General features: G+C 44.4%; 1 protein-coding gene across 1 annotated transcript; it reads left to right on the forward strand.

The window, feature by feature from the left end:
* The first annotated feature begins 1,339 nt into the window (after positions 1-1,339).
* Positions 1,340-15,211, forward strand: LOC115101958 (src-like-adapter 2). Its single transcript, XM_029621419.2, has 8 exons — positions 1,340-1,646; positions 5,974-6,099; positions 12,974-13,073; positions 13,194-13,280; positions 13,383-13,486; positions 13,624-13,773; positions 13,989-14,121; positions 14,982-15,211. Exons 2-8 carry the CDS (start codon positions 6,009-6,011, stop codon positions 15,115-15,117), a joined length of 801 nt encoding a protein of 266 aa, XP_029477279.2. The 5' UTR covers positions 1,340-1,646; positions 5,974-6,008; the 3' UTR covers positions 15,118-15,211.
* Positions 15,212-15,335: the final 124 nt, after the last annotated feature.

Below are 15,335 nucleotides of genomic sequence, written 5' to 3' on the forward strand. Positions count from 1 at the left end.
AGGGGTGAGAACTATGAGCCTCCTAGGTTTTATATTGAAGTCAATGTACCCAGAGGAGGACAGAAGTTAGCTGTCCTCCGGCTACACCATGGTGCTACCCCACAGAGTGCTGTTGAGGATACGATAGAACTTCATTGCCAAACTGTGTTTTAATACATTTTTTGGTAACAAACATATTTAGTATAGTTTTATCTAAAAATAACTGTTTTAATGTTTCACTTTTTATTTTTATGAAATTCACTATGGAGGATAGTCCTCCCCTTCCTCCACTGATCTAAACTTGTAGTACTCATGGCCGAATGACTGGGCACGTGCCAGACCAGACTATCGCATTTAGGGCCCCGGGGCACCAACCTTTGGAGAGTTGGTGCTGCATATCAACACATTTTGCCATAGTGCAGAGTAAAATGTGCAGCTTTATAATGCTACTGTACACGTTTTGTCATGAGGAAGATCATTCTTTTATTTTATAGCTCATCTCATGCTTTTAACATTTTGCCATGAGAAAATGCTAGTCACTCTCACTCATATTATATTAACATGGCATAAGTCATGGCAAAATGTGTAGAATGCCAGGAAATTCATTTTAAAACTGCATTTCTCTACACCCCATGGCAAAATGGGTATAATTGCAGGTAATTCATTATAGAACATACATTTTTCTCTACACCATCAAGATGCCGTGCCAGTAAAAAAAAATCTTGTTTAGGGCCCCCAAAAGGTTAGGGCCGGCCCTGGCTACTGGTATAATGCAGTTAGTTCAGAGGGTTCAGTAGTTTAACTGCACAAATCAGTGTGGGTGTAAATGTGGATATGCAGAACCGTGAGCCCATATCTCTTGATAATGAGTACAAAAGGGTTATGAAGAGAAAAATAATTGCTCAACACTTTTACCCAATCAACAGCATTTACCTGAATGATGAAGAATATGAAGCTCTATTCAGGGGAGAAAACATTGTGACCTCACTTCACACCAGTGTATGTATGCCACCGCTCATGCAGATGCTGCAAAACAGAACATTTGCACAGACCAATTGCACCTCATTGCTACAGCTGATGACTCATTGATCAAGTCACTGATGTCAAAGGTCTGTCTGTTCCAATTACTACAGCCCCATGTTCAGTAGATATTGTTGAACAAAATCTTTCTTCCTTTCTCTTTGTGCATCACTTTTTCTTTGTCTTCCCTCCACTCTTCTCCATTTCCCTCTCTTCACTCTGATATCTGAGTTGTGGTGTGTACATGTTTCAGGCCTCATTGAAACAGGAAACGGCGTGTGTGAGGTGAATATAAAAAAAGAAGTCCTGTCAAATCTCTCCACTCAGATGTACTATAGATCACTCTGCTACGCGTACATAGCCTCTACCTACCACCGATGCCTCCTTTCCTCTTGGAACACCACAAAGGAGAACACTCTTTCTTCATTGGAGCCTAAAGAAGTCTCACACAGACTCTCATACACACATCGCACTCTCGTTCCACATGTGAACACTACCGACAGCGTGCAACTCCCAGACCCACTGGACTCTTCTGCCCTCTGGGCCGCACCTCTATCCTTGTGCTAGTCTACTGTGGTACTCTGACATCAACTCATACCACAGCATCAGAAGACTGACGTTCACCAGTGCCACAACAGGGAAATGCTGTGAGTATAAAAATATGTTTGAGCTAATTGTCTAATCGATCTGACTGTACTGTACACGTAAAAGGTTAGTTTTATACAACTCAGATTTAAAATATTAAAAGTATAATTTTTGGTTTTAACAAAGATGACAACGGTCAAGTAAATATACACAAATAGCTTCTATTTGTCGGGGCATGGACAAGGTGTTGAAAGTGTTCCACAGGAATGCTGGCCCATGTTGATTCCCACAGTTGTGTCAAGTTGGCTGGATGTCCTTTGGGTGGTGGACCATTCTTGATACACACAGGAAACTGTTGAGCGTGATAAACCCAGCAGCGTTGCAGTTTTTGACACAAAACGGTGCGCCTTGCACCTACTACCATACCTCGTTCAAAGGCACTTAAATCTTTTTTTTTTTTCAAAGGCACTTAAATCCATATCTCAATTGTTTCAAGGCTTAAAAATCCTTCTTTAACCTCACCTCCCATTCATCCACTCTGATTGAAGAAGAGTAAACAAGTGATATCAATAAGGGGTCATAGGATTCACCTGGATTCACCTGGTCAGTGAGAAAATAAAGAAAAAGGTGGTGTTCTCAATGTTTTGTTCACTCAGTGTATAGGACAAACTGATCTTATATGAACAAAAAAATTCCCCGCTAAATGCTTAAATGAATACTGTAGCTTGGTGTCCAGCCAGGTCTACACCTCTGGATTACAGCGTCTGCTAAATGTCATATGCATACACTATATATAAGAACGTATGTGGACACCCCTTCAAATGAGTGGATTCGGCTATTTCAGCCACACCTGTTGCTGACAGGTGTATAAGACTGAGCACACAGCCATGCAATCTCCATAGACAAACATTGGCAGTAGAATGGCCTTACTGAAGAGCTCAGTGACTTTCAACGTGGCACCGTCATAGGATGCCGTCTTTCCAAAAATTCAGTTCGTCAAATTTCTGCCCTGGTAGAGCTGCCCCGGTCAACTGTAAGTGCTGTTATTGTGAAGTGGAAACGCTGCCATTGGACTCTGGAGCAGGGAAAACGCATTCTCTTTAGTGATGAATCACGCTTCACCATTTGGCAGTCCGATGGACAAATCTGGGTTTGGCGGATGCCAGGAGAATGCTACCTGCCCCAATGCATAGTGCCAACTGTAATGTTTGGTGAAGGAGGAATAATGGTCTGGTGCTGTTTTTCATGGTTCGGGCCCCTTAGTTCCAGTGAAGGGAAATCTTAACGCTACAGCATACAATGACATTCTAGATTATTCTGTGCTTCCAACTTTGTGACAACAGTTTAGGGAAGGCCCTTTCCTGTTTCAGCATGACAATGACCCCGTGCACAAAGCAAGGTCCATATAGAAATGGTTTGGAAGAACTTGACTGGACCCCACAGAGCCCTGACCTCAACCCCATCGAACACCTTTGGGATGAATTGGAACGCTGACTGCGAGCCAGGCCTAATTGTCCAACATCAGCGCCTGATCTCACTAATGCTCTTATGGCTGAATGGAAACAAGTCCCTGCAGCAATGTTCCAACATCTAGTGGAAGGCCAGAAGAGTGGAGGCTGTAATAGCAGAAAAGCAGGGGGACAAACTGATCTTTTCTCAATGATTATGTTACGTGCCATATTACAGAGCATTGAGGGAAGATATTTAGAAATATTTAATGCCAATATATTTCATATGACTATTTCTAAAATGATCATCTATGTTTGTGTCTACCATTGTCAAAATTAGACAAACACACACCAGGGTAGAAAGGTGTTAACAAAAAGAGCATTTATTTTCTACCCAATGATATCCTGCCACTTTTATGTTTGACTCCATTGATGCTTGAGATCTCATGCATTACTTTACAGTAAAACATGTTGCAAATTAAAAACTTTTCATCTTATGCGGTGGTTTCTGCATCAGTGTATTGCTGCAAACTAATTTACCCATCTTCCATGGTTCCTGTGGAGCAGAAGGTTGCCATGAAATGTCATATTTGTCACACGTGTGTTTGTGCAAATCACCAATGCATGACACTTCAACTAGTTGCACATTAGAGCATTGTTGTTTACATCAATTAGAGCAGTGGTCCCCAACCGGTCCATCACGATCGCCAATCGGACGGTTCAGATTATGGTGTCTGCAGTCATTTAGAAGGCATAAAAGAAAGCAACAGAAAAATTGATACTGTGAGATTTCAAAATGTTTAAAACCATCACTAGAGAGAAACTGTCAAGGAATACAGCAAAGAGATGCTGTTTTTATTTAACTAGGCAAGTCAGTTAAGAACAAATTCTTATTTACAATGACGGCCTACCCTGGCGACGGCGGGTCAATTGTGCGCCACCCTATGGGACTCCCAATCAAGGTCGGATGTGATTCAGCCTGGATTCGAACAAGGGACTGTAGTGGTGCCTCTTGCACCGAGATGCAGTGTCAGAGATGCTGCGCCACTCGGGAGCCCAGTGAGTTGAGTTTAAGTTCTTACTCAGTACTGTCAACACTTTGCATTCAACACTTTTATAAGCCATGAAATTGGCGTTCTTCCTATTTCCACTCAGCTCTACAACAAGCACTGCAGCAGTAATGAACGAGAAGGAAAGTGTATTTATAGGTTTGCGTTGTTGTTATTATTAGCAGCTTGGGGGTATTTTTTTATATCAAGGTATATTTCACTTTTTCTGTTCATAGGAGTAAGAATTTGTGCATGAGAATTTGTGCAATGAGAATTTGTGCATGAGAATTTGTGCAATGAGAATTTTTGCATGAAATAATGAGGTGCGACTCGAGTTTCTCCATCAGCTGGAAGACGGTGTCCCTTCCTGGTCAGTGTCAGTGGAGAAAAGGGAGAACGGAGGGATGTTGAGAGACAGACCCTCACTCTGCGACTCTCTCCCTCTGCTGAGACTGACCATCAGATGCAGACATTATCAGCCCAGTAAAATAAAAATAAAAAGCTAATTATTTACAGCTGTGCCTCACCAGTAATACAACAACGGATCTATTACCAGTCTGATCATATGCCTACCTCAAATTTAGAAATATATATTTTTAAATGGCCCAAACAACAATGCTTTGTCAGGGCAATTCAAGCAAAGCCAATATGCGGTGATAATGTATTGGGCCTATAGCTTACTGCACGAACCTCATTGCTACAGTACTGTTTTTAATTGGTTAATGTTGCATAGGCTTGTGTTTAAAAATAAATCTGAGCCGTAGAGCTCGGCTTGCATCAAAAAGCGATCTCAAAAGGTCGGTGACCACTGAATTAGAGAGTGTTCTATTATGTGTTCTAATATTGTTATTTATTCAGTCGAAAGCCCCTTAGTTTCCTTGCCAACAGCACCTCGACAACCAGCAACCCATGTGTAAAAACAAGAGTGTGGTTGGAAACTAAAGGGTGTTCAGAAGAGTGGTTTTCAACTTCCTCCCTCCTTTTGTCTGACTGGCAATAAATTAAATAAAAATAGGCAGGGCTATTTTAAATTCCCTTCACATTTTTGGTTTTGAAATATACTACCTGTAATAAGTTACAGTGAATTGTGATTGATGCAATAGTATGCATAGAAAATATGTCTCTACCCATATGAAGAGTTTAATTCCAAAATGCTATACGGTGCATTTGGAAGGTATTCAGACCCCTTGACATTTTCCACATTTTGTTACATTGCAGCCTTATTCTAAAATTGATTAATACAACAACAACAAAATCCTCACACAATAAATACCCCATAATGACATCACAATACCCCATAATGACATCACAATACCCCATAATGACAAAGCGAAAACAGGCTTTTAGAAATGTTTGCAAATGTATTAAAAATTAAAAACCTAAATACCTTATTTGCTTAAGTATTCAGACCCTTTGCTATGAGACATGAAATTGTGCTCAGGTGCAACCTGTTTCCATTGATCATCCTTGAGATGTTTCTACAACCTGTGGTAAATTCAATTGATTGGACATGATTTGGAAAGGCACACACCTGTCTATATAAGGTCCCACGATTGACAGTACAAGTCAGAGCAAAAACCAAGCCATGACGTCGAAGGAATTGTCCATAGAGCTCTGAGACAGGATTGTGTCGAGGCACAGATCTGGGGAAGGGTACCAAAACATTTATGCAGCATTGAAGGTCCCCAAAAACACAGTGGGCTACATCATTCTTAAATGGAAGAAGTTTGGAACCATCTAAAATCTATGAATAAAGAATCTGAGAAGAGTAATATTTTACATACACATGCAAACATTTCTGATACAAAAAAAACACGTGAAAAATTGGTGGATTTAGCATTTTGGAAATAATTGGCTATTAAGTAATAGCTGTGATTCCCTCTAACACACAGAGTCCTCTGGTGACCCATACGAGCGCGACATCGCCATGGGCAGTGGGCCCAGTAAAGAACGTCGGGGATCCAGCACTCAGGCAGCCTTGCTGGGCCAGGAAGAGCCCGCTGAGTCAGTCATACTGGGTAAGGCCTGCCCTCCCATCTCGGTCTGAGCACAGCACAGGACTCTGGGAAATAGGCCAGTACTAGCCTTTCTCTTTCTCTGTCCTCAGAGGTCAATCGTCCTGGGATTGTTTTGACTGAAACCTATAGGGAATTGGAAGTGTGCACGACAGCCGGGTCTATTTATGGTTAAGGACAATCATTGGATAACCTGCATTTTTACTTAACTTATTTCTTCTTAAAAATGCATTGTTGGTTAAGGGCTTGTAAGTAAACATTTCACTGTAAGGTTGTATTCAGCACATGTGACAAATACAATTTGATTTGATTTCAAAGTTCAAATCAAATCAATGCGACCAACATAATGTGGAATTGTTTTTGTTAATGTTCCTGCATCCATGATGTGGTAATACTGTTCCTATGCATCCATGGTGTGGTAATGCTGTTCCTATGCATCCATGGTGTGGTGATGCTGTTCCTGCATCCATGGTGTGGTGATGCTGTTCCTACGCATCCATGGTGTGGTGATGCTGTTCCTATGCATCCATAGTGTGGTGATGCTGTTCCTACGCATCCATGGTGTGGTGATGCTGTTCCTATGCATCCATAGTGTGGTGATGCTGTTCCTATGCATCCATGGTGTGGTAATGCTGTTGCTATGCATCCATGGTGTGGTGATGCTGTTGCTATGCATCCATAGTGTGGTGATGCTGTTGCTATGCATCCATAGTGTGGTGATGCTGTTCCTGCATCCATGGTGTGGTGATGCTGTTCCTGCATCCATGGTGTGGTGATGCTGTTGCTATGCATCCATGGTGTGGTGATGCTGTTGCTATGCATCCATGGTGTGGTGATGCTGTTGCTATGCATCCATGGGGTGGTGATGCTGTTGCTATGCATCCGTGGTGTGGTGATGCTGTTCCTATGCATCTGTGGTGTGGTGATGCTGTTCCTATGCATCTGTGGTGTGGTGATGCTGTTCCTATGCATCCGTGGTGTGGTGATGCTGTTCCTATGCATCCGTGGTGTGGTGATGCTGTTCCTATGCATCCGTGGTGTGGTGATGCTGTTTCTGCATCCATAGTGTGGTGATGCTGTTCCTGCATCCATGGTGTGGTGATGCTGTTCATGCATCCATGGTGTGGTGATGCTGTTACTATGCATCCATGGTGTGGTGATGCTGTTCCTATGCATCCATGGTGTGGTGATGCTGTTCCTATGCATCCATGGTGTGGTGATGCTGTTCCTATGCATCCATAGTGTGGTGATGCTGTTCCTATGCATCCATGGTGTGGTGATGCTGTTCCTATGCATCCATAGTGTGGTGATGCTGTTCCTATGCATCCATGGTGTGGTGATGCTGTTGCTATGCATCCATGGTGTGGTGATGCTGTTCCTATGCATCCATGGTGTGGTGATGCTGTTGCTATGCATCCATGGTGTGGTGATGCTGTTCCTATGCATCCATGGTGTGGTGATGCTGTTACTATGCATCCATGGTGTGGTGATGCTGTTCCTATGCATCCATGGTGTGGTGATGCTGTTCCTATGCATCCATAGTGTGGAGATGCTGTTCCTATGCATCCATAGTGTGGTGATGCTGTTCCTATGCATCCATGGTGTGGTGATGCTGTTCCTACGCATCCATGGTGTGGTGATGCTGTTCCTATGCATCCATAGTGTGGTGATGCTGTTCCTACGCATCCATGGTGTGGTGATGCTGTTCCTATGCATCCATAGTGTGGTGATGCTGTTCCTATGCATCCATGGTGTGGTGATGCTGTTCCTATGCATCCATGGTGTGGTGATGCTGTTCATGTTGCTGTTCCTATGCATCCATATGCATCCATGGTGTGGTGATGCTGTTCCTATACATCCATGGTGTGGTGATGCTGTTCCTATGCATCCATGGTGTGGTAATGCTGTTGCTATGCATCCATGGTGTGGTGATGCTGTTCCTATGCATCCATGGTGTGGTGATGCTGTTCCTATGCATCCATGGTGTGGTGATGCTGTTGCTATGCATCCATGGTGTGGTGATGCTGTTGCTATGCATCCATAGTGTGGTGATGCTGTTCCTGCATCCATGGTGTGGTGATGCTGTTGCTATGCATCTTCCGGCGCCGACTGAGATGGCCGCCTCGCTTCGCGTTTCTAGGAAACTATGCAGTTTTTAGTTTTTTTACGTGTTATTTCTTACATTAGTACCCCAGGTCATCTTAGGTTTCATTACATACAGTCGAGAAGAACTACTGAATATAAGATCAGCGTCAACTCACCATCAGTACGACCAAGAATATTTTTCCGCGACGCGGATCCGGTGTTCTGCCTTACAAACAGGACAACGGAATGGATCGCATGCAGCGACCCAAGGAAACGACTCCGAAAAAGAGGGAAACGAGGCGGTGTTCTGGTCAGACTCCGAAAAAGGGCACATCGCGCACCACTCCCCAGCATTCTTCTTGCCAATGTCCAGTCTCTTGACAACAAGGTTGACGAAATCCGAGCAAGGGTAGCATTCCAGAGGGACATCAGAGACTGCAACGTTCTCTGCTTCACGGAAACATGGCTTACTGGGAAGACGCTATCCGATGCGGTGCAGCCAACGGGTTTCTCCACGCATCGCGACGACAGAAACAAACATCTTTCTGGTAAGAAGAGTGGCGGGGGCGTATGCCTCATAACTAACGAGACATGGTGTGATGAAGGAAACATACAGGAACTCAAATCCTTCTGTTCACCTGATTTAGAATTCCTCACAATCAAATGTAGACCGCATTATCTTCCAAGAGAATTATCTTGATTATAATCACAGCCGTATATATCCCCCCCAAGCAGACACATCGATGGCTCTGAACGAACTTTATTTAACTCTTTGCAAACTGGAAACCATTTATCCGGAGGCTGCATTCATTGTAGCTGGGGATTTTAACAAAGCTAATCTGAAAACAAGACTCCCTAAATTTTATCAGCATATCGATTGCGCAACCAGGGGTGGTAAAACCTTGGATCATTGTTACTCTACCGCCCCCCTTTCGGAAAAGCTGACCACGACTCCATTTTGCTGATCCCTGCCTACAGGCAGAAACTAAAACAAGAGGCTCCCATGCTGAGGTCTGTCCAACGCTGGTCAGACCAAGCTGACTCCACACTCCAAGACTGCTTCCATCACGTGGACTGGGACATGTTTCGTATTGCGTCAGATGGAAATATTGACGAATACGCTGATTCGGTGTCGCCCAGTTCATTAGAACGTGGATTGATGGCAGCGTCGAAGATGTTTTAATCGTTCCCATAGCAACGATAAAAACATTCCCAAACCAGAAACCGTGGATTGATGGCAGCATTCTCTCTTTCTTTCTCTCTCTCGGAGGACCTGTGAAACTGAATGATGACTCGCTGTCCCCAACCACTGCTTTTAATCAGGGCAAGGTGTCTGGTAACATGTCCGAATATAAACAATGCAGCTATTCCCTCCGCAACTTTTCTGCCTTACTATTATTCAAGCTGGTCATTTATGAACATTTGCTATTAAACAAGTATTTTTGCTGTTTGGGGTTTTAGGCTGGGTTTCTGTACAGCACTTTGAGATATCAGAGACAAAGTGGAATCTCAATTCAATGGCTCAGACACAAGAGGCATGTGGCAGGGTCTACAGTCAATCACGGACTACAAGAAGAAACCCAGCCCAGTCACGGACCAGGATGTCTTGCTCCCAGGCAGACTAAATAACTTTTGCGGTCTCTCCTTCACTGCAGCCGAGGTGAGTAAGACATTTAAGCGTGTTAACCCTCGCAAGGCTGCAGGCCCAGACGGCATCCCCAGCCGCGCCCTCAGAGCATGCGCAGACCAGCTGGCCGGTGTGTTTACGGACATATTCAATCAATCCCTATACCAGTCTGCTGTTCCCACATGCTTCAAGAGGGCCACCATTGTTCCTGTTCCCAAGAAAGCTAAGGTAACTGAGCTAAACGACTACCGCCCCGTAGCACTCACTTCCGTCATCATGAAGTGCTTTGAGAGACTAGTCAAGGACCATATCACCTCCACCCTACCTGACACCCTAGACCCACTCCAATTTGCTTACCGCCCAAATAGGTCCACAGACGATGCAATCTCAACCACACTGCACACTGCCCTAACCCACCTGGACAAGAGGAATACCTATGTGAGAATGCTGTTCATCGACTACAGCTCGGCATTCAACACCATAGTACCCTCCAAGCTCGTCATCAAGCTCGAGACCCTGGGTCTCGGCCCGCCCTGTGCAACTGGGTACTGGACTTCCTGACGGGCCGCCCAAAGGTGGTGAGGGTAGGCAACAACATCTCCCCGCTGATCCTCAACACGGGGGCCCCACAAGGGTGCGTTCTGAGCCCTCTCCTGTACTCCCTGTTCACCCACGACTGCGTGGCCACGCACGCCTCCAACTCAATCATCAAGTTTGCGGACGACACAACAGTGGTAGGCTTGATTACCAACAACGACGAGACTGCCTACAGGGAGGAGGTGAGGGCCCTCGGAGTGTGGTGTCAGGAAAATAACCTCACACTCAACGTCAACAAAACTAAGGAGATGATTGTGGACTTCAGGAAACAGCAGAGGGAACACCCCCCTATCCACATCGATGGATCAGTAGTGGAGAGGGTAGCAAGTTTTAAGTTCCTCGGCATACACATCACAGACAAACTGAATTGGTCCACTCACACTGACAGCGTCGTGAAGAAGGCGCAGCAGCGCCTCTTCAACCTCAGGAGGCTGAAGAAATTCGGCTTGTCACCAAAAGCACTCACAAACTTCTACAGATGCACAATCGAGAGCATCCTGGTGGGCTGTATCACCGCCTGGTACGGCAACTGCTCCGCCCTCAACCGTAAGGCTCTCCAGAGGGTAGTGAGGTCTGCACAACGCATCACCGGGGGCAAACTACCTGCCCTCCAGGACACCTACACCACCCGATGTTACAGGAAGGCCATAAAGATCATCAAGGACATCAACCACCCGAACCACTGCCTGTTCACCCCGCTATCATCCAGAAGGCGAGGTCAGTACAGGTGCATCAAAGCTGGGACCGAGAGACTGAAAAACAGCTTCTATCTCAAGGCCATCAGACTGTTAAACAGCCACCACTAACATTGAGTGGCTGCTGCCAACACACTGTCATTGACACTGACCCAACTCCAGCCATTTTAATAATGGGAATTGATGGGAAATGATGTAAATATATCACTAGCCACTTTAAACAATGCTACCTTATATAATGTTACTTACCCTACATTATTAATCTCATATGCATACGTATATACTGTACTCTAGATCATCGACTGCATCCTTATGTCACTAGCCACTTTAACTATGCCACTTTGTTTACTTTGTCTACATACTCATCTCATATGTATATACTGTACTCGATACCATCTACTGTATGCTGCTCTGTACCATCACTCATTCATATATCCTTATGTGCATATTCCTTATCCCCTTACACTGTGTATAAGACAGTAGTTTTGGAATTGTTAGTTAGATTACTTGTTGGTTATCACTGCATTGTCGGAACTAGAAGCACAAGCATTTCGCTACACTTGCATTAACATCTGCTAACCATGTGTATGTGACAAATAAAATTTGATTTGATTTGGTGTGGTGATGCTGTTGCTATGCATCCATGGTGTGGTGATGCTGTTGCTATGCATCCATGGGGTTGTGATGCTGTTCCTATGCATCCATGGTGTGGTGATGCTGTTCCTATGCATCCGTGGTGTGGTGATCAAATCAAATTTATTTATATAGCCCTTCGTACATCAGCTGATATCTCAAAGTGCTGTACAGAAACCCAGCCTAAAACCCCAAACAGCAAGCAATGCAGGTGTAGAAGCACGGTGGCTAGGAAAAACTCCCTAGAAAGGCCAAAACCTAGGAAGAAACCTAGAAAGGAACCAGGCTATGTGGGGTGGCCAGTCCTCTTCTGGCTGTGCCGGGTGGAGATTATAACAGAACATGGCCAAGATGTTCAAATGTTCATAAATGACCAGCATGGTCGTATAATAATAAGGCAGAACAGTTGAAACTGGAGCAGCAGCACGGTCAGGGTCTCTGTTAAATATGACCAGAGTTGGTGTGCAAGAAAGAGGAAAAAAACATTCCTGGTCTTCTGTTGAACCACCAGGGGACAGAAATGAGCTTGTGCAATAACTCAATTCGCCTTTGCACTCCTTCTAAACAACGCACTTAAAAAAAAAACTTTGGCAAAGTGTAAAGTCTACAAAGCTTAGTCCACTCTGTTCGTAATAGGTTTTAGTTTTGGGAACAGAACTGTATTGAGATCAAATGTTTCATTGGTGGGAAAATGTACCTTATGTCGGCCAAAGTCCATCTCGTTTCCTTCTTCTCCTGCCGGCCCCTTGGCTTCCTCTCACTACCACATTTGGTAATGAATGGAAACACCAAGCGGATGCTTCACATTCATACATCCGGTGAAATATCTATCTCATTGTTCAATCTGTGGCTGTACTCCCTCTAGTCACCCTCTAGAAATGGTGTGAACCAGGTGACATTGTCACACAGCACAATGCCACAGATGTCTCAAGTATTGAGGGAGCATGCAATTGACATGCGGACTCCTCAAGATGTTAGTTGATGAAGATCACATCAATCATTTAGCTCAGAAAGACTGACGATCATCTCATTTGTGTAACTTGGAAGTGTCTTGCCTAACCATGACTACTCACATTCAAAGTGTGAATTACAAACATACAAGTACATAGATATTTTATCGTATGCATGCTTTTTTTGTGCTTTTTTGCTTTTTTCTCAGCATGAAAATACTGCGTTGTCATGGTTTGAGGTTCTCATAGTAGACTGACACTAATCTTTCATGTATCTGTTCTGTCTACAGAGAGTAGCAAGTATATGGTAGTGGCCCTGTATAACTATCCCACTGGTCCCCCAGCACACTGCCGCATCCACACTGGAGAGAGACTCAGCGTGCTTTCAGAGTAAGAAACCATAGCCTCTACATACAACTACCATAATTACTACTACTACTACTGTGATGTGTTTTTCCTGCAATAACTTATGTATGTCTTGTGTTTCTGTGAATGTGCATGTCTATATAGCGAGGGGGAGTGGTGGAAGGTGAGATCCTCTGCCACAGGCAATGAGAGCTACATCCCCAGCAACTACACAGCCAAGGTGTACCACAGGTGAGTCCGCTGATCCATCTGACTCTATTCCCCTTTGGAATCTCTATTTACATGGCTCTGTCTATTTCTATGTCTGACTCTATCTCTATGCTCTTGGCCTAGGTGGCAGTATGAGGGTCTCAGCCGAGAGAAGGCTGAGGAGCTCCTCTTTCTGCCCTACAACCAGACTGGCTCTTTTCTGGTCCGGGAGAGTGAGACCCATCCTGGTCAGTTCAGTTCACACTCCAGGCTACACATTATCAAACGCTAACAAGACCAGGGAAACAATCTTAAAAATGTCATTGATAAACCTGAAGTGATAAAACGCGGTGACTGAAGTATGGTCTTACACTGTCCACTCTAGGTGCCAACTCCCTGTCAGTGCGTAAGAGCAGTGACCAGGATCGTCGCTCAGTCAAACACTACCGGATCCAACAACTGGAGAATGGCTGGCTCTACATCTCCCCCTGCCTCACCTTCCCCAACCTCAGAGCTCTGGTAGACCACTACTCAGGTCAGGTGCTTTAAAGTATTTACAGTGGTGTAGAAAATACTGAAGGCTGTAGTTACATCTTGTCAAGCCCTTTTGTGTCCAACCCACACGTTTGAACCTTTTGCACAAGTGGCAGTGGGATAAAAGCTGGGGACACTGAAAGCATCTTCAGTCATTAAATTGTAGTATTCATGTTAAGGCTGAGTTGTAACAGACTGATTGACATCTCCTTCCAGAGGTCCGTGATGGGCTGTGCTGTCTGCTAGGGGAGCCCTGCTTCATCCAGGGGTCCAACAACGTTCCTGTGGTTACTGGGCCACTCCCCATGGCTGTCAGGAAGCCCACCCTCAACTGGAAAGATATGGACAGGTGAGGTCATTTACTGTTGTGGTACAGTAATAGGTTGCCAGTCTCTGTGTATCCATGTCTGTCAATAAATCTTATACTGAACAAAAATATAAACGCAATGTGACAATTTCAATGATTTTACTGAGTTACAGTTCATATAAGGAAATCAGTCAATTGAAATCAAGTAATTAGGCCATAATCTATGGATTTCACATGAGTGGGCAGGAGCACAGCCATTTGGGAGCCAGGCTCAGCCAATCAGAATCAGACAGAAATACTCCTCAGTTGGCTGGTCTCAGACAATCCCGCAGGTGAAGAACCCGGGAGTGGAGGTCCTGGGCTGGCGGCGTGTTTACACGTGGTCTGCAGTTGTGAGGCCGGTTGGACATACTGCCATATTCTCTACAATGATGTTGGAGGCGGCTTATGGTAGAGAAATTCGCATTCAATTATCTGGCAACAGCTCTGGTGGAAATATCTGCAGTCCGCATGTCAATTGCATGCTCCCTCAATACTTGAGACATCTGTGGCATTGTGCTGTGTGACAAAGCTGCACATTTTAGAATGGCCTTATTGTCCCCAGCACAGAGTGCACCTGTGTAATGATCATGCTGTTTATTCAGCTTCTTGATATGCCACACCTGTCAGGTGGATATATTATCTTGGCAAATAAGAAATGCTCACTAACAGGGATGTAAACAAATTTATGCACAACATTTTTAAGAAAAAAGCTTTTTGTGCATATGGAACATTTCTGAGATATTTTATTTCAGCTCATGAAACATGGACCCAACACTTTACATGTTGCGTTTATATTTTTGTTTAGTACATATTCTTTGTCAACATTTCCTCACTAATGGGGTTTCTCTGTCTGTCTGCAGCTCCATGATTTTTGGCAAGGACAAAGGCAAGGACAATGAGGATTCCCTGGTGAGTGAGGGATTAAAGGAGGCCATCAAATCCTACCGCTTCATGACAGAGGACTGCAAAGGCTCCAGCCACAAATGGGACAGCTGAGCATGGATCTGGCATCATAACGACAGAGAGATACGACAGAGAGATACTCAGACCATAAGATGGAGTGCTTTGCATCAAGCTACCCATTAAAGCTGAGGCAATCCTGAGGACCAGACATTCTGGCCATGAACCCAATGGATCTCATTAAAGGAATGTTGTTAGGGGAACTGGAAATCACAACTCAACCACTGTAGAGAACCATGGTTCTCAAAGCTATG

The sequence above is a fragment of the Oncorhynchus nerka genome, linkage group LG20 (genome assembly GCF_034236695.1).
Source record: "Oncorhynchus nerka isolate Pitt River linkage group LG20, Oner_Uvic_2.0, whole genome shotgun sequence".
Classification (NCBI taxonomy): domain Eukaryota; kingdom Metazoa; phylum Chordata; class Actinopteri; order Salmoniformes; family Salmonidae; genus Oncorhynchus; species Oncorhynchus nerka.